This window comes from Phocoena phocoena, chromosome 10, assembly GCF_963924675.1.
Source record: "Phocoena phocoena chromosome 10, mPhoPho1.1, whole genome shotgun sequence".
Classification (NCBI taxonomy): domain Eukaryota; kingdom Metazoa; phylum Chordata; class Mammalia; order Artiodactyla; family Phocoenidae; genus Phocoena; species Phocoena phocoena.
In genome coordinates, this window is record NC_089228.1 from 1,466,585 (window position 1) to 1,489,041 (window position 22,457).

At 53.8% G+C, this 22,457-nt stretch overlaps 1 protein-coding gene across 1 annotated transcript in view; it reads right to left on the minus strand.

Moving 5' to 3' along the window:
* Positions 1 to 6,445: 6,445 nt before the first annotated feature.
* Positions 6,446 to 22,457, minus strand: part of RUVBL1 (RuvB like AAA ATPase 1) — a 35,207-nt gene continuing 19,195 nt past the window's right edge. Inside the window, exons 5-11 of the mRNA XM_065885085.1 lie at positions 19,892 to 19,981; positions 18,973 to 19,122; positions 17,287 to 17,350; positions 16,032 to 16,230; positions 11,447 to 11,549; positions 7,757 to 7,848; positions 6,446 to 6,838 (exon numbers count right to left, since the gene is read on the minus strand). Of these exons, the coding sequence (XP_065741157.1) occupies positions 6,679 to 6,838; positions 7,757 to 7,848; positions 11,447 to 11,549; positions 16,032 to 16,230; positions 17,287 to 17,350; positions 18,973 to 19,122; positions 19,892 to 19,981 (858 nt within the window). The 3' untranslated portion in view covers positions 6,446 to 6,678. The remainder of the gene's footprint in view (positions 6,839 to 7,756; positions 7,849 to 11,446; positions 11,550 to 16,031; positions 16,231 to 17,286; positions 17,351 to 18,972; positions 19,123 to 19,891; positions 19,982 to 22,457) is intronic.

The following is a 22,457-nucleotide window of genomic DNA, read 5'->3' on the forward strand; positions in this document are numbered from 1 at the left end:
ACAGCCCCTCCTGCAGGCACCTCTGCCAGGGGCCTCGTCGGCGTGAGGACTGAGGGGCCCGGGGAAACGCGCCCCACCCCAGTCAGCCGGCCCCACTCCAGTCCCACCTGCTGACCCCACCCCTGCCTGCTGAAGGCCCTTCCTGGGCCGAGGCCCCACCAGGCTGAGTCTTCAGCAAGCTCACATGCAGGGGAAACAGGTGAGCTGCCCATCTCCACCCAAGGGGTCAGCCCATGGCCCAGGTTAGAGGCTGGCTTCCTGACACGAGAGCCAGGAGGTGGGCGTGTGACAACGTCCAAGGGTCAGCAGAAGCCTCGGCGCACACTGCAACACGCACCAGTGCCTGGTTCCAGAGAGCCCCAGACGGACTGTCCCTTGGGCAGTACCCCCCCTCACTCCCCTGCCCCAAACCCTCTGGGGCGTGCCATCACCCCGCCCCGAGCCTGTGGCCAGCACACGTCCATGTCACCCATTCCTTTCACCCGGCACACAGCAGGTCCCGGGGTACACAGGGCGAGAGCTGCGTCCGCCCTCAGAAAGCCAGGTCCTAACAGTTGGAGTTCTGTGGTGCCCACCAAGCCTCTGGGACTTGCCGCAGTTTCCCTCTGTCTGTCTGCCTGCCAAACTCCTGTTCATCCTGCAAAGCTCAGCTCAATAAGGAGAGAAACATCTAAAAGCCCGTAAGAAGGGGAGAGAATAAATTACAGCATCTCCTTTCTGTGGAAAGGAACTAGGAGAATATCCTTTACATCCTGAGTTAGAAGAAACTCCAGGATGTGCTGTTGAGGGGAAAAAAAAAGACAAGAAGCAGAACAATGTACGCTACTATTTGTGTTTAAAGGCAGAGTCAGGGGAGGGATAAAAAATGGACTGTACGTCATGAAAAGGCCTAGCACGTTCTCATGAAACTCAACATCTACATATCCTATGCTCAGCTATTCCACTCCTGGGTATTTACCCCAGAGAAATAAGATGGGATGCCACCCAGAGACTCGTACAAAAAGACGAACAAACAGCACTACCCCACACAGCATCACACTCCGACGTCACAACGACTGCTGACACGAGGGCTGGGATCTCACAATTCAAAGGCGGTTGAAAGAAACCAATCACAAAAGAGGTGTCCACGTGCTACGATCCCATTTCTATGATGTTGCAGAGCAGGCAAAGCTGATCTGTGGTGGGAAAAACCAGAACAGTGATGCCTCTGGTTAGTGTGTTGGAGATGGACTGGGCAGAGGCCTAAGGGAAGCTTTCTGGGGTGACAGGAACATGCTTGACACGACCTGGGTTTCATTTGTCAAAACTCATGGAATTGTCCACTTAGGGTTAGTGCAGTTCACTGTGTACACATTTAACCTTTTAAAAAACAAACAAACAAATATCCAACTCTAGGTAACTGTACATATGCTGAAGTATTAGAAGTACATTATTTATGCATGATCGGCCTGGTGTCTGCAACTGACTGTGAAATGCTTAAGACAGGATAAAAATGGACTGAAGGATGGAGGGAAGCTGGAGAGCACCCAGGTGACAGGGATACGGGTATTCACAGGTTCCTGCAACTTCTTTTTCCTTTTTAAAATTGAGATATAATTGACATACATTATATTAGTTTCAGGTGTACAACATGATTCAACATTTGTACATACTGCAAAATGATCACCACAGTAAGTCAACTAACATCCAACACCACGCACAGTTAGTTACACATTTGTTTCCCCTTGTGATGAAAACTTTTTAAGGCCTCTCTCAGCAACTTTCAAATATGCAATACAGTGTTATTCACTACCATCACCATGCTCTACATTACATCCCCAGGACTTACTTATTTTATAACTGCAAGTTTGTACCTTCACCCATTTGACCCATTCACCCATTTCACCCAGCCCCCTCCCTCCCGCCTCTGGCAACTACCGACCTGTCCCTGTATCTGCGAGCTTGGTTTGTTTTGTCTTGCTTTTTAGAGTCCACATATAAGTGGGATCACAGGTATCTGGCTTTCTGTGTCTGATTTGTTTCACTCAGCGTATTGCTAAGTCGTGGATACGTAGTAAAGCCCGGGCCTCTGCCCATTCTCTCCTCTCTGCTCCAGAGCCCTGCAACTTTCCTGATCTTTGAAATTTCTAATAAATGCTGGGAAGCATAGGGTGGCTGACGGCAGGGGGCGAAGGAGATTCTTCACCTACACCGCTTTGCACTTTTTACATTTTGATCCATGTTCATATATTTATTTATTATTTATTTATTTATATATTTTTAATTAAAAGCCCAGCTCAGTAAGCTTTCCCTGACTGCTCTCTCCCCACGTGCGCGTTCGGTCACACACTCCCTCCCTGCCCGGCCCTGGCCTGGCCAGGCTTGCCCACGCCCCCTTGAGGAGGGGCGGGGCGGGCGGCGCGCGGCGGGGAGGCTGCGGAGACCCCGGAAAGGGGGAGGGGGGCCTGGCGCGACCCCAGCTGCTTCTCGCCCCTGTCACCTCCTCGGGGAAGCCCTCCAGTCCACCCCCGAAGCACCGGCTCACACTGCTTCCCTGCGGCCTGCCGGCAGTTGTCCGCAGCCTGTACGCCCTCTCGCACGGCGCCGGGGGGAGCGTGCGGGCGACCGGCCCAGACCCGGGGTTTTCAGAGACGCCGGGCCGTGGGCGAGGCTGGCGGCCCGCGGGTGGAGGTCTCACAGCTGTCCCCCTGCCCAACCCTCGTGCGGGGCCGCGCATGCGTGTCCTGGGACCGGCGGTCCCGCGCGCGCGTGCGCGCGCCCCCCGCACCGCAGCATCCCCATTAATCACTAGGCGACGGCTGTGTCGAGCGGGCAGCCCGGCGGGCGCCCATCGGCGCATCTTATCGCGTCGGCCCAGCCGCAGTGCGCGCCGCCCATTGATCGCGCCGGCCGGGCCGGGGTCAGCGCGGGCCGGGAGCCTGACAGCGAATCCATCGCCGCAGACGCGCGCTGACGGCGGCCCGGGCAGCGGCCCGGCCATTAATCACTGCGCCTGCCGCGAGTGACGGCCAGGGCGACAGGACCAGCCGGCGACAGCCAGCCCCGTGGCCGCCCTCCCCGCGCCCCGGCACCCTGCACCCTGTCCCCGGGGCCTGTTATCCCCAATAAATGGAGGAGGCAAGACGACGACTGGATGGGTGGACCCCGTTCTACCTCTCACTGGACCTGTTCCCAGACACCAAAGTGAGGGCTGGGCTGGGACAACGCAGGCAGCCACTCCTCCCCTCTGGTTGCCCAGCCTTGCCTGGGCCTCACTGGGGATGGGGGGCCAGGGGCCCAGGGAGGCCCAGCACATCGCTCGTGGACGTGGGGGACGCGGAGGCAAAAGCCCACGCCTCTGCCCGTTCTCTCCCCTCTGCTCCAGAGCCTGTGGGCCCTGAGCTGGAGCTTATCCTGCTGGGCTTAACAGAAGCGTCCAGCCACAGGGGACCTCCACGCCTTGCCAGGGCCTGCTTTCTGGGATCGGGAAGAGCAGCAGAGGCTAACGGCTTCTGGCTCCTGTTGGATAAAGTGTGACCTTCGCTTCTCCCAAGAGAGACAGGGATCGGGAACTCTTCTCTGAATCATAGTATCTCGAGTGCCTGATGCAGCCACACGTCACCCCACCAAGTCCGCACACAGATCTATGCGATATGACCGCCCCCATCTTACAGAGGAGGAAACCAAAGCTCTAGGACCAGAGGAATCAAGGGCCAAACAATCCAAACCGCGCCCCTGCCTGCCATGCCCCCTGGACCCCTTTCCTCCCCTCTCCCACCTGCCACCTCTGCCTGGAATCCCTCCAGGGCAGGGGCTGCTCAGGCTGGTCCAGATGCGGGGTTGGGTGCCCAGCATCTGCTGCTTTCCTGGCAGAGGCCCGCTGGGGTCTGAGACATGGAGGCCAACAGGGAGTGCCCCCCACCACTGTGCAGCTCCATTTTATTAGAAAAATAACCAGTAAGTCACCATCATCTGTTTAATCCTAAAAACCAAAATATTCTAAGAACCAATCTAGGGGGTGTAACCTAAGAGGTGGGGTGGTGAAAAGACACCGGGGCTGAATAAATGAAGGAGAGGCAAGGTGGCTCCCCAGCGAGGGCCAGGGACCCATCTTTCAAGAGCCCCTCCGGCCCGCTCGCATTCCTGGCCATTAGCACAGGAACAGGGAGCTGGGGTTCACGCAAACACTCCTCCTCAGCCACCCAACTGGCTTGCTGGGAGGCACCCAGGAGAGCCCAGGCCCAGAGCTCGGAAAAACAGCCACTTCCTACAACCAGCCCCCACCCCGCCTCACGTTAATATTACAATTCTTCACGACAGAGCTGAAATAGTGCAAAAAATGGGGCTGCTGTAATTGTTGCTAGCTTGTGTGTCAGCCTGATAAGATATAACAAATATTTTCCTCCCCACCAGGGTCTGTTTCCGCCTTGGTAATGGATGGAGAAACTTCTCATAGTCGGCGAGGGATCGGTCGTAAAAACTTCGCCTGGAAGATTAATGTAATAATCACAGGCTTTGCTGGATAAAATAGGAGGGATTAAAATAACCCAACCTTCCTACCTGTCCAGAACCATCTCCCTCACTGTGGAGCACAGACGAACGAGGAGGCCATCTCTCTGGGCACCACCAAGGCCAGGAGACCTGAGGAGCAGGACAGGGGGCCATGACCACACATGGCCGTCCCCCCCCAGGACTGCTCTGGACGGCACGGGCCCTGTGCAGCTGGGAAGATCTCCGCCCAAGCTGGGCTGGAGGAGGAGGTCCAGCCAGGGCAGAGCCTGGTTCTGTCCTCTAGGGTATGACTTTCCTCACACCAGCCCTGCCTGCCTCACCTGCCTGGCACAGAGGTCAGGGCTCGAAGGCCCCTCCAACAACTTGGCACACTGAGGAAGGCAGGTTAGCCACAGGGGTTAGGAGCACAGACACCAACCAGCTGATTCATCCTTACTAGCGCTGGGCAAGTGACTTAACCAGTACCAATCCCGTGGGGCTACCGAGAGAATGCGGAAGGAAATGCACAGCATCACACAGGCCCTAGTACACAACGGGCTCTCGCTGCATCTTAGGTATCACTCTTCCTTTGTTCCAATGTGGCTTAAGTTGAGAGACCAGAGACACAGGTGCAGCCTTGGAGGAGATGGGTAGCCACGTCAGGCCTGAGTGCACAGCCCTGGCCTCAGGAAGCGTCCCACCACCCCTCCCTGTGCCTGGTTGCCTCACACACACCCCCAAGACCCCCACGCTGGGATCTCCCTCAGGGGCGGGGCCCACAGAAGACCCATTTAGGCAGCATGAATTCGCTTGGGGCCTTCTCAGGGCCTGGCGGCCCTCCAAGGGCTGGATGGATCCCCGGGCCTCAGCCCTCCTGCCCGGCCTCCTGCACACGCTCAGGTGATTGTCACTACATGGGGAACAGCGGTGCTGGCCGACTTGCATTAAGGTGGTGATTAGATCAAGATGACCATCTTTGTTTGGTCCCCTCTCCCACACACAGTAACAGCACGAAGACCCTGCCCACGTGGCACTGCTGCTGGGCTGAGCCCTGCCTCAAATGAGCAGCACTGCGCTGGAGACAAGGACCGGGCCTGGCACACAGCACACACTGTGGCGTCTGCCAGGCGCCCCACTGCCCCTCCCTCCCAGTCGCAGTGAGGGGGGCCCGGCAGAGGGACACAGGAGCCAACTGACAGGGATCCCAACGGTCAAAGCTGGAACAATCTGAGCAACAAAATAAAGTCATATTGGGTTATAACCCAAATATATAATAAATTTCCGTGAGTCCATCCTGATAGAAATGGCTGAAGAAATGAGCAAATGGGGAGAACAGGTGACCTCAGCCCTCCCGGAGGTGAAGCAAGCTCCCCTCCCCTCTGTGAGGGCTGTGCTTAGAGACGCCTTCCAAGAAGGACAGTGAGGAAAGGGAGGTGGAGAAACCCAACAGCACGTCCTCAGCCGGGTGATCAAGGTCAACACAACTGCCGTGAGTGAGCCTACCGGCAGCCGCACCTTTGACAGGACGTGATGGAAATGTCCCTTTCCCTGTGCTCTTCCTCCCAGTGACCCTCAATCCCAGTTTAATTATGAGAAAAACATCAAACAAGCCCCACTGAGGGATATTGGACAGAGTACCTGACCAGCACTCCTCAAAACTGTCAAGGTCATCAAAGACAAGGAACGTCTGAGCAACCGTCCCAGCCAGGAAACCACAAGAGACATGACGACTGAATGTGACGCGGGCCCTGGACGGATCCTGGGACAGAGAGGACAGCAGATCACTGAGAAAGCATGCACAGAGCACAAGGACACGTGCTGCGGGCTCATCGCACATGACAAACATGCCACGTGGCTGTAAGATGTTGACAGCAAGGGACCCCTGCACCATCTTCACAGCAATTCTGTACATCTCCAGCTGCTCTAAAACACAAAGTTTACTTTTTAAAAAATTAAAAGAAAAGTCAGACAGGTATCATCAAAATAACCTATCAGGGTTTATTAGAAAACACACCAGATAAGGCAGGGTTTCTTCAAAGCAACCACGGGATGAGTCACGATAACTTAAAAAGAAACTCTTCCACACCAACTGACAGCGCTGCCACCAGCCCGAGTGGGGAAAGCCCAGCCCGGGGGCAAGCCGCCTGCCCGCAGGCCAGAGCGGGAGCGGGCCTACCCGGAGTCTCCGCGCAGAAGACCTCGGCCGTCTCACTTCATGTACTTGTCCTGCTGGTCAGCCAGGATTTTGGCTGAGGACTTGGCGTCGTAGAAGAGCTCACTGATCTCCTCGACGTGCTCCTTCTCAATGCCGTCCTTCCCGTTGATCTTGGCCAGCAGGTTGGCCGGGGTCAGCAGCTGCACCGCGTACCTAGAGCGGCCGGGGTCAAGGCAGGTGTGAAGCAGGGCCACGGATGGGAGCCCCCCCCGCAAGTCAGCAGGTGCACTGAGGGAGCTGCAGAAGCTTGGGCCAGCTGCTGCAGACACAGCAGACAAGGGGAGAGTTGCACTTTTCAGAGACCTGGAGTCACAGCCTCACCAGGGAGGGGCCAGAAGCCACCGGCATGACGTATAAGCCCCGCTCCCCGAACCTGTCACTGCCTAGAGGTCCTCCCCTCCAGCAGGAGGCCCTCCACCGCTGCTGGGAAGGGACCACAAACCTGGAAGTCTACAGCAGCAAGCAGGCAACGCCAGGGTCCAGATCGGGACAGGGACCATGGCAGAGAAATGAACACACAGCCCCATGAAAGCAAAGGCTCCAACCAAAGGCAAAAAGTCCAGGAGTTTCTGAAAGCACCACTCCACCCCAACAAAACAGCCTGCATTCTGCTTCCACCTTAGGAGCGAGGAACTGACTCAAAGGGAAACGGCCAGGCCGAACACTGTGAAGTCATGACTCATAAGCAGTCAGGACACTGAGAAGGGTCACCCTCCAAGCAACTGGCTTCCGGCCGCTGGTGGGCAGTCCGGAGAGCCACCTCTGCCCGTGCTCCTCCCCGCCCAGCAGACGCTGCAGCACAGGGCCGGAGCGGAGGGGCTGCCTGCCCTGCACCCGGTCTCCGGTTCCGTCCATCTCCTCCACGCGGGGGGCCGCCAGGCAGAGCACGCTCTCCACCAGCAGGACCGTCTGCTACAGGACAGGGGGGACTTAACCTGTCGCTCAGCTTTCCCAACACCACTGTCTAGCTGTTCTGCACCTGCCGCAGGATGAGACCCACCACCCCGGAAGAGCAGGCACGGTCCCACGCCCTGGGAAGGCGCCGGCGGGGTCCGGGCACGGCCAGCTCACCTCAGAGTGGTCTTGGTGCCGATCTCCCCCAGGTGGTTCAGCGCCTCCTCACTGATGGTGATTCCCTCTGTCTGGGCTCGGATTTTAATGATCTTTTGGAGGAGAAACACTGTGATCAACAGTGACCGACCTCAAGTGTTCCCGTCCCATCTCCTAACAGCACAGACGCCCCAAGCGGGGCCGGTGGGGCAGAGCCGACCCCGCGGGCGCTGCTGTCCTCGCACAAGTCGGGGGCACAGCCCCACGCCGACTGGAAGGCAGCTGGTACCCCGAGGTGTGCACCAGGGCGGCGCTGTCCCTGCGCCCACCCTGCCTGCCCCGGCTCCCTCAGCGGCAGCTAACCCCCCAGCAGGGGCACCGCCACCTCTAAGCACTCAGGCAAGAAGAGACACTTCTTATTTGCTTGACAAATGCGATGGTTAAATAAATTTTAAAAGTTACTTTTAAACATTTACCAGCTCTCATAACATCACTGGGAGATATCTCATCTGTCAAGAAAGAAGAGGCTGACGCTTGTGCAGTTTGAGATCCTGGTAAAGTTGGAGGGGAAGCAGGCTGGCGTGGGGACACGGTAACACAAGTGGCACCAGGATCCTGCAGGCGCACCAGCACTGAGTGATAAGGGGCAGCGGGATAATGATGTTGTGTGTTGTGGAGCTGAGATAACTCGAGGACTTCGGGCCTCATATAATACAGGAATTTTTCACTTTGTCAGCTTCGTAAACAAGTTATCAAGAAGCCCCTGTTTAAATTAAAGCCATAAAAACACACCCGGGATACAGGCGTGGAAGTGGGAAAGACTGGGCCCCCAGCCAAAGCCTCACAAGGGGAGAGGGACCAGAGGTTTAGGAGGTGGACACTTCAAATGGGCGTTCGGCTCTCAGGCAGAGACCCCGAGGGCAGGAGCTGCAGGGGTACGGAGGTTAGCGTCTGGTGACCCTGGTTAAGGGGACCCAGCGTGGCAGCCGCTGTCAATGAGAAAGGCCCGGCTCGGTAGGAACCAGGTCCCGCAGATGTCAGCAGTGAGCGGACGGGGGGCCGAGGTGGACGGGCCGGCACGTACCAGGCAAGGCAGCCCCGCTGCTGCAACCAGCGCCGCCAGGGCTGAGGCCCGGGTGCTGGCAGGAAAGGCTCTCATTTCGTCAAGAGAGACTCGGAACTCAGATTTTTGTATGAAATGTCCTGACTGCTGAATGCTGTCAACTTATTTAAACATTTCACAAACACTGCACTGGCCACATCTGTTCAGCCAGGGGGCTGCCAAGTGTGACCTCTGTCAAAAGAATCTTAGTACGCCCGTGAGGCGTCCACTGTCTGGGGTCCAAAGTGAAATGCAGCTGAGCAGAGACGTTACTGGACGGGCACAAGGACGGCAGGGAAAGGAGAGAGCAGAAGGCTCCAGCCACAGGACTCCCCTCCGGCCATGACGGTCAGAGCGGGGCAGCTCTGTGCTCCCAAATAGAAAGAGCTTCTCACCCACAGCTGGGATGACCAAGGAGTCCCCTGGGGGCCTTTGGAAACTCTAGGAGATGCAAACATTGGGTCCTGGAACCTGGTCTGGGGGAGAGCACCAGCCCGGAGCGTCTGGCCTTCGGTGAGCCACGGTGACACTGGAGGGCTGTCAGGGATGCTCTGCTCTCATTCTCTCTAGAGCAGGTCAGAGCAATCCCAGGAGCTCCTGTTTCAGACTGCTCGGAAACGGACAGTTCATAAATTAGATCTTTAATCATTTAATAACCTGCAGGGATAGTTTATGAGGGTGTCGGCGTTGACGGCAGAGTACCCAAGTTACATTTACTTTGCTTTTTAAAAAACTCACCCCGGGCTCCAGTAAAAATGCCGATGTTGTCCCCTGAACAGCACGAACAAAGCCGTGCTCGTCTGGCAGCTGGTCTATCCTCTGCTAACCCCAGAGAAAGCCCGAGAAGAGACCCCCTGGCTGAGCCTCCAGACTCTGGGGCACAGCGCACGTGCCAGGGAGCTAGGACCGCATGCTCTGGGTTTGTGAACAGCAGCCGTGACGGCCGCACCCCCCCCCCGCCCTGAGTTGCCGTCACTGGCTCCCTCAGTCCCCACGACAGCCTTGAGCCGAGGGAGCTCGTCTCCTGGTGAACAGAGGCCGCGAAGCACCGCGGGGTACAGGCTGGGGCTCCGGTCCAACAGTCCGGGTAGGGAAGGGGGCAGTTTCTCCCCTGCTTTGGCTTCTGCTCCTCAGCAGTGAAAGCCCTGGCTTCAACCTAGCGTTCATCCAAGAGCAAGAGACCATCACCTGGTGACAAGGCCCCAGCCACGAACGCCAACTCCTAACTGACGCACCCAGCTGCTTCCGTGAACTGAACCGCATGGGTGTCCTGTCTGTGCTGCTTATGCAGGGAGATCTCTGGCTCCACACACCACCAGCGCTCCTCGTGCTGGTCAACAAGACATGCCAGCAGGGCCAGGCCAGACGGGCCGCAGGCAGGCAGGGGAGCTGCTGGCAAGTGTCCAGGAGCGGCCCTCTGAGCTCCAAAAGGAGAGGCTTGCTGACCAACTACCACAGGGACTCCACTCCCAGATGAGACATCTCTAGCGGGGAGGAGGCTGGCGGCAAAGCGATCAAAAACACAGGCTTCAGGATCAGACAGCCTGGATTCCAGTTATACGTCCTGCCACCGCCTAGCCACTGACCAGCTGTATGAGCTTGGGCAGGTTAACCAGACTAAGTCTCAGTGTCCTCCTCTTTAAGAATGCCAGTGAAAACAGTTCTCCCTACCTCGAGGTGACGGGGGATCAAATGGCCCAGCACAATGTCTAACAAAGACTGCCTGTGCTCTGGCGAGGAGAGGGTCCGGCAGAGCTCACCGAGATGTCAGTGCAGCCCTGGGCCACTCCACGGCCCCAGCTGTGGGCACATGCTGACCCCACAGTGAGAGACCTATGCCTCAGCAAGACCGTCTGGGGCAAGGGTGGGCAGAGCAGATGGCTGGGCTCTGCAGGGCACAGTCTGGCTTTGCGTCCTGGACTCGCTACTCAGTGACTCAGCCGTCAAAGGGGGGAAACGACTGCCTGGAAGCATCAGAAAAGGGACCGGGGCTTCCAAAGGTGCCGAGGCACTGTGGGGCACACATGGGGTCGACGAGGCCAATCCCATGCATCCCGCCAGCCCCCGCTCCCAAGCCTCAGCCAGACTCAGTTCACGCAGGGTTGAGCACACGCTGCGGGGGGCGCTGAGCTAAACGCTCCCCTGTGCACCGTCACGCCTCTTCCTGTGAGCTTAGGCTCGTGTCCTCCATTCCACACGGCCTCTACACTTGTGATGCTGTTTCGCTACCATCTCCACAGCCTCGGCAGCAGCCCGGGCAGAGCCTCCGCTAGGACTTGGGTTCTGCGCCTGCCAGAGGTGCCTGTGTGGGTCCTGGTGGGCCAACGCCCAGGCTAGAGCCTCTCACTACATGATGTTCTGCTGCCTCTTTCCTAGAGCTGGTGGCCTCCCTAATGGCTGTCACCAAGGCGATTTTCTCACTGTCCCTTTCCTAAGTTTACAGGAAGGGATGGAGTAGAAGAGAGAACAGCCAAGACCACAGGCAGCTGAGGTTTTGTGCCAATTCAGGCCACGTGCCAGTTGGCTCACACGCCGTTCAGGTGGGGGGCCTTCTCGCTGGGCATCGGGGACACGGGGAGCGAACGAGGGGAGAAGGGGGCGGTGCTCACCTGCTTCATCTCCTGCGGGGTATACAGCGTGGCCCGGATGATCATCACTCGGTCCAGAAGGTCGAGAGGGATGCCGTGGGGAGAGGCGATGTCCTCCGTGCCCCTGAAAGGCCAGAAGTGCCACATCGCTCAGGCCCCTCTGAGACCAGAAACTGGACACTGGAAACAAGGCTGAGGCCGTCACGATGACAAAGCAGCTAGTTCTCGCCCTGAGAGTCAGAGGCAGGACCGCAGAGGACACAGACTACTAACTCAGGTGGTGTCAGAAACAACGTCATTATTTTAGCAAATATCAACACCACAGGAAATTTGGGGAGGAGAAAAAAAGCCACCTAAAATCACATTAAAAATACTCATATAGGTATTTGCCAAATTTTCCTAAGTTATACTATGTATGTAGATTTTTTCTTTTTTGCTTTTGTCCATGTTGCTTCAGTCTTAACAGACCATCAAGTGTTTCACTTAATTCAAACCGTTGGGCATTTAGGTAGTTTCCAGTTGTTGGTATTATTATTCATGGTGTTTTGATAAATAATTGTATGCATACAGCCATGCACATTTCCTCAGCAACTCTCACAGAGCATGACACAACCGTGAATATCTCCTTAATCAAACGAATGAATGAACGAACGAATATCCTAATTTACGCAGCTACATGAGAGATCTGATCCCATCGCACTGCAGCCAGTACTGAGTATTCTAATACTTAGTTTGCTGTGACTTCCTGGTGGTGCAGTGGTTAAGAATCTGCCTGCCAATGCAGGGGACACGGGAAGATCCCACATGCCGCGGAGCAACTGGGCCTGTGCGCCACAACTACTGAGCCTGCGCTCTAGAGCCCTCGAGCCGCAACTACTGAAGCCGCGCACCTTGAGCCCATGCTCTGCAACAAGAGAAGCCACTGCAATGAAAAGCCTAAGCACCGCAAGGAAGAGTAGCCCCCGCTCACCACAACTAGAGAAAGCCTGCGCGCAGCAACAAAGACCTAACGCAGCAAAAAAAAAAAAAAAAGTTTGTGGGCTTCCCTGGTGGCACAGTGGTTAAGAATCTGCCTGACAATGCAGGGGACACAGGCTCAGGGAAGATCCCACATGCCGTACAGCAACTAAGCCCGTGCGCCACAACTACCGAGCTTGCACTCTAGAACCTGAGAGACACAATTACCGAGCCTGCGTGCCACGACTACTGAAGCCCACGTGCCTAGAGCCCATGCTCCGCAATAAGAGAAGCCACTGCAATGAGAAGCCCACGCACTGCAACGAAGAGTAAACCCCGCTCTCCACAAAAAGAGAAAAGCCCGCACGCAGCAACGAACACCCAACACAGCCAAAAATAAAAACAAATAAATTAAAAAATTTATTAAAAAAAAAAAGTTTGCCGCTTAAAGGTGTAGAAAAACGAAGAGTATAACACATCATCTGAATTTGCATTTCCTTGATTACTAATGAATCATTTGAATGCTTTCCCTGTTACTTCATTTCGTTCTGGGAACTGTCCTGTCACGTCCTTTGCCTGTCGTCCTCTTGAATCCTTAGCCAGGCCAGAGGAGAGCGGCCCGGGAGAAGAACCCCGCCAACCCACCGGGCCGCAGGGCTGCAGCTCCTGATGCGATGAGGGCTGGGCCAGCCTGGCGGCACACGGGCCTACAAGCTCAGTGAGCTGAGCCGGGCCTGCCTCCGCCTTCAGGAGCCCATCAGCACCGAGGCTGGCCTCCCCAGCGAGACCAGCCTGCAGTCTACGGTCAAGGAACAAGGGCAGGTCATTTGCAGCTAACCTTCAGTAAGTTTCAAAAATAAGTAAACATTCTAGAAATATAACTTCAGTAGAAGAATATCTACCTGTTGAAACTCTATCCGGTCAGCTGAACTGTAAGTGTATACGTATCACTGCAAGAATAAAATGTCCTGACACATGCTACAACAGGATGGACCTTGAAAATGTTACACTAAGTGAAAGAAGCCAGTCACACAAGGGCAAATGCCGTATGATTCCACCCACAGGAAATCACAGAAGCAGAGTACATCTGAGATTACCAGGGGCTGGGGAAGGGATATGGAACTCACTGGTTAATGGGGACAGAGTTTCTGTTTGAGGTGAAGGAAAAGTTCTGGAGATGGATGGTGGTGATGGCTGTACAACATTGTGAAGGTAATTAGTGTCACTGAACCGTACACATAAAAATAATTAAAATGGCAAACTCTATGTTATATACATTTTACCACAATGAAAAAATTCAAAAAAAGAATAAAATGCTCCATCAATAATTGTTAAATCTAATATTTAAAAATAAGTAAGACCTTTCCAAACAAAAAGGAAAATAGTAGCAAATATAAAATATTAAGATACCATTAGAGAAAACAAATCTTTTCCATCAACAAATATTTCTAAAACTAATAACGAAGAATTATTAAGATGGGGGCTTCCCTGGTGGCGCAGTGGTTGAGAGTCCGCCTGCCGATGCAGGGGACACGGGTTCGTGCCCCATTCCGGGAGGATCCCACATGTCGCGGAGCGGCTGGGCCCGTGAGCCATGGCCGCTGAGCCTGTGCGTCCGGAGCCTGTGCTCCGCAACGGGAGAGGCCACAACAGTGAGAGGCCCGCGTACCGCGAAAAAAAAATTAAAAAGAATTATTAAAGATGAAATTCTATCATGATTCAAATTTTAGTATATTTGGTATATCTGTAATCTTCATATTAAACAAAACAATCTTTAAAAACTACATTTAATTTTTAGTTATTTACTTCTATTTAAGCCGTATGTCTCTCCTTGTTTTAGGTCCTATTTAGGAATTCTCTTGGGAAATGTTTAAAAGACCTCAACTTGCCGTCTTAAAATATCCCCAACTCTCTAACACTCACGATAAATTAACTTCAATTCAGACATAATAAATATAAAAAGTCTAAAGAAGAAAAGATCAGAGGAAAAAACACAAAAGAACAGAATTTATAAGAAAATGTTAAGATTTTTTCTTATAGTTTTGAGTCCATAAAAGTAAAAATTTAAACAAAAAAGCTCTGCTTAAAGACTGCTAAGCATTTTCCAGGAATTAAAGACCAAAGGCTGGAAGTTTGTCCAAGCTATGAACCTTAGGTACACAGTTCCTTTCAGACAACATACTAGTGAAAAATAGTTTCTGGAACTCACACCCCTCTGGACGGGGTTGGGGTCAAGCTTCCCAGGCCCCACTGGGAGAGTTGAGATCAGAGCCACCTTTCTATGCACTTTTTTTTTCCCTAGATGGGATGAGACTAAGACAAGCACTCTGATCCTAAGGGATATGGGTCCTGCCCTAAGCTGCCTGGCTCTGCGGGGCCTGAGAGGGAGGGGCATCTATCAGCAGAGCTCCCTCGGTAGGGGGCGCCATCCGCCCAGGCTGAGCCCTTCCGCCAGCTGTCAGACTGAAGCCAGGCAGGCCTGACCAAAGCAAAGTCCAGGAAGCTGACAGGGCTTGTGCAGCAGGGACACCAGGCTCACCAGGCCACGTGTCCAGTTTCCAGATGCTGCCCAGGTCAGGCTCCAGCTGGCTGAACCTGGTACAAGCTGCCGGCCCTTTAAGATTGCAGAAGACACCTGTGATGATGACAGGCGGTGGTCTTGTCAAGACATCATCTCAGGGATTTCACAGAGGGGATGCAAGATGCTGCCGCCACAGGCACTTGCATCGTGCACACAAACCCTCTTTCTGAGCGAGAGTGATCACCTGAGCAGGGGACCTGCCCCACAGCCAGCAGCTCAGCGGAGACAAAGCTCCTCCGAGGCAGGTCTAGGTGAACCAGCAGTCCAGGCTCCCCACCAGCTTTGGCTCCCGCTCTGTGCTGAGACCCTCAAGGGCCTTGGGGTCTCCTTCCAGGTTCCTGCACCCCCTGCTACCAGAAGCGTGTGGCCTCCGGGGCTCTGCTGCCCTCACTACCGCGCTGCAGGCTTGAAGAGGACTCTGTACCACCCCCTCAGGCCCTAGCACTGCTGAGACCAGGCCCCAACACTCAAGGGAGTGCAGAAAACCAGTGAGCCAACTGCTGGGCACACTGGTGCTTAGGCTCGAGAGCTGAAAAGAGGGCGAGTCCTCTGGGATCCCTTCTTGAAGGTGGACCTAAGGGAGTTGGGTGGGGGGAGGTGCCAGTGTGGCTCCAAGAATGTCTGGGCCAGAAAGAAACGACTGGTTTCACTGTCAGAGGCCTGGGTTCTCATTCTATCTTTATGACCAGGGGCACACCACGTTGTCATTCTGTTTCCTCTCTGAAAATGAAGGCAAGACACACCCCTCCTGGAGCTCGGAGGAGGTCGGAAGTTAACACAGGCCATGTCGCCAAGGGCTGGCCCATCTGACCTTACCTTTGCCCACTCCAACCGGATGACCGAGACACACCCCAGTGGAACCCCAGTCACCACGACGAGGCCCTCATATGCAGAAACAGGATGGCTGCTGCGCTGGTGACCGCGACAGAGTGAAGTCAAGCCACTCTGCTTCCCTCGAAATGAACACGACCACCCCTCACCCTCATCCTGACTCACGACACTACGGGATGAAAGTGATCCTGGAAGAACAAATGAGCCCGGGCAGAAGGTGGGAAAGCCTCATGGTACCTGATGACACAGTTGCCTCGGTTGGACGCAAAGATGACGATGGGGGCAATGGAAGACTCCAGCGCCCGGTGCAGGTAGGTGAAGCACTCGATGTCCAGCATGTGGACCTCATCAACGAACAGCACCCCCGGAACCAGCTCTGCCACGCCCTGGTCGATGTACTTGTTCACCACCTTGTTAATCTCCCCTCGGAGTTTATCTAGGAGTCAGCAAGGATGGACAAGCAGGGTCAATGCCAGGTGCGGAGGCTGTCACCTTTCTCTTCTCTTCCACCCGAACTCAATCCAAGCCTAAGTTCAGGGCCGGGTTTCACTGCTAGCTCTGTGACCCCACAAGCAGGCTACAGCCCTACTCCAGGCTTCAGTTTCATCTGAAAATAGGGTTAACTTTACCTAAAAGTCACAAAATTGGCTGCCTCCCCTGAAGTTGTGTTTTGTTAAGTTTGTAAATGGCTTTTACCACATTCTGCATGTCTGTCACACTCCCCACCAGGCCTTATTACTCACACCCCCAACCCAGGAAGAAGGGAGCTTTCAGATGCAAATTTCCCTGTGCTGGTGAATGACCCTTTCTCTTGGCCCTGTGTGACAAAGCTTCGTTAATTAACTTTCAATCAAGCGCTTGGAGGAAGGAATAGGGTGCGTGCAGAATCCTCTCCGGAGGGAAACCTGTGAGGAATGACAGGTTCTGAGGAAAGGCACCAGCTCAGAGCTCTAAGAGGGACAGAGCCTCTCAAAAGCTGAATAACCGTCCAAGGTCACAGTTCTCATTGTCCAAACCAGCGCCTGTACTAACAGCAGGAGGGAGCAGCCCACAAACCAGCACCTTCCACCACAGCCATGAAGCGGGATGGTCAAAGCTGTGTTAAGATAAGGACGCTGCTCTAGGCAGCTCTAATAGAAAGGGCTCAGATCATGCCACTGGCTGAAACTTAAAGGAAACACAGCTTTAATGTGTAACATTTTCAGGTGACAAAGCTATAGGTGGTAATTAGAAAAAAGAGGGGCGTACCAGTTAGCAAGGGGAGCAGGTAAACTACAGGCCCACAAGGGGCAGCCACACTCCCGCCTCGCCTGGGGACTCCATGCGCTGCAGAAGCAACGTGACCCGTGACAGCCTCCATCGGTGGGATGAGCGCGAGGACACCGAGGACAGCCACACTGTCAGGGGGGAGGAGTGCGCCTCCCGACGCACTCGCCAGGCTGGGGACCGGGTCCGTCAGACCCCAGGCCCCCAGCTCTGCCTCTTCTCTCACCTGTGATCTCCGTCTTCTTTGGTTTCATGAGCTGGCCCATCATGGACAGGATGTCTTGTCCCCCCTGCAGAGGAGAAGACTCAGGAATCAGTCCTGCTTCCTAAGGCAGCTGCAAATGCCTCATCGCCACCCCCGAACCCCAGTGCCCCTCGTCAATTGCCCCACGTCAGCTCGTCAACTCGACAGGGGTCCTAAGATGTGGAGACCCTGGGCACCTGCACTGGAAGCTTGAGGAGCTTCTCAACACAGAGGAGTTTTGAAGAGGTTCCCCCGAGCGGCCAGAATTAAACAAAATGCCTTTGTGGGAAGAACAAGCTCCGTGGGGCCGCTCGCCCCACCCCGGCCGTGTCTCTTCCCAGTCCCGGACGGCTTCACCCCACAGGACTTCCAGCTCTTCCCTGGGCATCCAGCTCTTCTGGACTCAATTCGAGCCCACCTGTCAGGAACCACAGTCTGTTTCCTGGGAAGCCCCTCCATGGGGCGTCCGACCCCAACACTGGCCTGCCGCTCCAGCCCCCTGGGGACAGACGCATGGACTCGTGTCCCCCCCCTCCTCTCACTAGGCCCGGCTACCAGGCTTGCTCGGAGCCCAGGGCCCGTCCCTGCAGCTGGCTGACCCCGCACAGGCTCACCCACCTGCCAGCCCCTCAGTGCAGGTAGCAAGCAGTCAACATTTCGTGATCGCCTGCTGTTTCCAGGCCCTGGGACACAGGCGCTCCCTGAATGTTCAACAGTGAAAGGGAGCTAATGTTTCCCAAATAACTTGCCGGGCCAGGTAGGAAGTATCATGCCCTTTTCACAGAGGAGTAAACTCAAAATCAGAGAGCCCTAAATCACAAAACCCTGAAGACCCGAAGTGACTGCCGGCCGAGCCCACAGTGTTGGAGCCACACAATCCCGGACTCCACCTTGGCGAGACTCGTCAGGCGAGTGGCTCCAGCAGGCTGGTTTCACAAACTGGGGGGAGATTCTTCAGCAAGCTCTCTGCCAAGGCTCCAAGGGACAACACCCATGGATCAAATTTCAGGTTAGAAAGCCTATTCCCCTGTTAGTGAAGAGGTGGCCTCTCTTAGGACGAAGAGGAAACCAAACCCAAAGACCACCGGCAGGGGGTCGGCGTCTCTGTACCGCACATTTCCCAGAGACGGCACACAATCGTCCTGTGCCTTCCCCACACTGTATTAGTCAGGACACAGCATCCATCTTCTACTTGCATACGGAACAGGGACAGTTCCAGCCAAAGCTATAAACTGGGGATTCTGCTCAGCAGCGGGAAGACACAGCTTTCTCAGGCTCCCTAAAATCCTGCAAAGGGCTCAAAGAACACCCCTGCCCTCTGCCATTCACACCCAGAGCAGCCCAGGCCCGAGCGAGTGCTGGAGAGAAGCCAGGGAGAAGCTGGCCAGCTCGGGCTGGGGGGGGGGGGGGGGGCCAGAGGCTCGGCTGGGAGAAGGAACAATACGCAGGAAACCATCTGTGACTAGAGCGTTTGAAACGCAACAAAGGAGCCCCTCGTAGCTCTTGTCCATGTTAATTGTTGAACATCACAGACAGAAAAGGACTGCCTGCTCTAAGAAGCAGCAGCAAGACTGACAGTTCATCCCGGAGCCTCCAGCACACAAAAGGCTCCCGCGCCAGCAGGGCCGCCAGCAGGGCCAGCTTCCCGGCGGTAGCTGGGGGCAGTACCTGGGGCCGTGCGTTGGCCACGTCCAAGTCATGCAGGGTCACGTCCTGGATGATTTCCTTCTTCTTGTGCACGTCCCCCTTGGGCAAGGGGACGTACTCTTCAGCTTCAAGGTCGAATTCGGTGGCGTAGGTATCACACCTGCCCTGCCTCTGCGGAGAGGGCGAAACCTGAGTGCCTGGCGAGCTCCACTGCCAAGTCCCCAAGCGGCACAGGGTGAGATAAAAGTCTCAGGTCCCACTGCGGCCTGACAGCCGCCTTGACAAACTGCAAACATGGCCTCTGCTTCCCTGCTGCCAAGAGAAGGAGCTATCTGCCCATCGCTGGGTTCCAAAACCCGGCTGAAAACACCCGATACTCTCTCCCAGAATCTTCCCCCTCTTTCTCTTAACTGTATGCAATTCCCGATAAAGGGCAAATCCAGCAGATTAACTGGAGACGGAGGGGCTGTTCAGACTCCTTTGTAGGTGGGTGATTTATTGTATGATATGAAGTATTATGCTCATCCATTAAACAGTGAGGAACTCTGTACAGGACACTGGAAATCAGATATAAAAAGAATGCCAACTAATGCAGCATTCCTTTCCACATGCATATATCTTGGGAAGAAAATACCGAAGAGATAAAAGGAAGATTAAATACCCTGCACATTTCAATTTGAAAATGACTACAGTTGTCTCGCTTCCTCACCATTCTCCCCCTCTAAACAGGTTTTAGTATTTTTCTAACAGACTGTCTGTTTTAATCATGAGAAGGTTAAAGAATGCAGATAAAGGGAAAGCAAACTTGACTAAACATAAAGGGGCAACTGCTGACCTTCCATGGGCATCGCAGCAGACACAGTGCCCCTTCCCACGCACCCCGGACCCCCTGAAGAAAGAAAGCCACTTCCTGGCCACCTGGGTCTCCTCGTGGTATTACCTTCACGGCCCCACTGTTGGCTTCGATGTAAATCACATCTCCAGCTTCTACTCGCTCTTTCTGCAAACTTTCAAAAATGCTGGGGTCCAGCTTAAAAAAACAAACAAACAGTGAACCAGAGAACTATAAACCACGTTGTATTTATTTCTGATATACTGTAAGGTAGTTTCCTCTATGAGAGCTGAGGTAGCTAATGACCATATGGAGGGAGAGAGGGAGAGAGGGGGTGAGGGAGAGGGGGAGGGAGAGAGGGGGGAGAGAGAGAGAGAGAGAGAGAAAGAGAAGAGAGGGAGAGGGGGAGAGAGAGGGAGAGAGAGAGAGAGAGAGAGACAGAGACGGAGGGAGGGAGGGAGGGAGGGAGGGAGGGAGGGAGGGAGTGTGTGTGTGTGTGTGTGTGTGTGTGTGTGTGTGTGTGTGTGTATGGGGGAGACAGGCTTTGGGGTTTGAGTGTCCCGAAGAGAAGGCAGGAGAGGGGCACAAAGGGAGACCTAAGCTCCTCCTTCCTTTTACTCCAGAGGCTGCAAACTGGCAGATATGGCTCTGACCACTTCCAGGTGGGGCCCATACTGTCCATGGGACCAGAGACCCTAACACCCCCTTTTGAGATTGCTTTCCCTGCTTCAATCCTTTGCCCTCCCCACGCCGGGCAGGGGTGGAAGTTTCTGCACCGGAAGCACGGACAGAACCTGCTTACTCTCCATGGCTGTCCTTCTGGGGGCCTATGGTTTTAGACAAGGCTCTCTGAGCTTCAGTTTCCTCATCTATATAACAGCACCCAGCTGTGATCACATCATAGATGTGTAAAATTCAAAGAAAACATAAAAGCAGGATCTTTCCCAAGCCAGTCGATTCAACTTCCAGTGTTTGCTCCCTTGGGCCCACCTGTTTACATCTCCAGAAAAGGCAAGTAGCACATTCTGGGAACTGTTGCCTTCCTCCAGATCATCCAGACTCAGGCCCCCCTCAGGTGATCAATGTTCTGGGACAGCATCTTTTGTACAGAGTGAGTATTTAGAAGTGTTTCTCTCAGTTAGATTTCAAGGGGAGCTACTACTCTCAACTCTCAAACAAAATTAAAGAGTAAAACCTTACCAGGACTCAGTAGAAAAAGCAAGACATAAAAGAACACATACTGTATGATTCTATTTATATGAAATGTTCAGAAAAGGCAAATATATAGACAGAAAGTAGATTAGGCATGAGGCTTCTTTTTGCGGTAATGAAAATGTTCTAAAATTGGATTGTGATGATAGCTGTACAACTCTGTAAACCGATTAAAATTCCTTGAGCTGTACACTTAAAATGGGTGAATTTTACTAAAAATGAGACCTCAATGAAGTTGTTACAAAGAGTAACCACAGAGGGAACCCAGGGCTCTATCTCCCTGGTGGGATGGGCCCGACGGCTCCTGGACCACTGCCATGAGCATGAAGACGGGGGTGGCAGGCCCCTACCGCAGGGCTGGGATGAGGGAGGCTCTCCATAAATGGCGGTACTTCCTCCTTCACACTTAAATATTCACCGAGTATGTGAACTCCGTCTATCCAAACAGCTTGTACATATGCTCAAAGTGGCTGGAAGTACTCATTTTGGAAGCAAAACATTTATCCTTTTGTTATTTTCTTAAAGAAACTGTGCAAAACAGCTTTATGGGTAGCTAAAATTTAAACTGCATGTCTTATTTTATATATCCTATATTGGATACTACACTTTTTTTTTTGCCTCCAGCATTTTTATATCAGTTAATTTCCCAAATGAAGTGACTGAAGATGTAATTACTGAAAGGTGGTAGACCCTACTAAGAAATCTAATTACTACAGAATGGGAGAGATGAAGGGGGAGGGGTTTAAGAGAGGTATTTGCAGAGGCAAGCTCCTGAGATGGAAACGCTGTTAGGATAAAGAAAAATGGTCTTTTGAAGAAGTGACATTTTTATGATCTCCATAAAGCAGTGACCAAGAAACCACCTTACAGAATCAAAGAACAATAAAATCGCAGAGGAGAGCAAAGATGGGGAAATTATACGGTCAATCTACCACAGTTTAGATAGGGAGGCCCAGAGAGCTCAACTGACTTCTAAAGGTCACACAGCAAGTTGGAGGGCAGGCAGCATAGTGGTTAGGACTCAGAGAGTCTGCCCTGCCACTAACTAGCTGTGTGATCCGAGGATGACTGCTTAACCTCCTCACGAGCCTCAGTTCTTTTATCTGTAAAATGAGGTAAATTACACACACACACACACACACACACACACACACACAAAGATTTGTTGATGCACTTGGCCCAGGGCCTGGCACATACAATAAGTGAGAGCTGTGAAGAAAAGGTTATTCGTTGTTATTAATAAGGCAAAGCCACAATAAGGCTGCCCCATCTCACAACAACATCAACAGCTACCACTTCTTAGGTGACTGGGTGCCACCCCCAAAGCTACAACTTTTATCCTCACAATAACTCTGTGAGATAGGCAATTATTATTCCCATGTAACAAATAAAGAAACTATCGCTCAGAGATGAAGTCACTGCAGAAGGCCACACTGCACTGAGCGGCAGAGACTCCAAACCC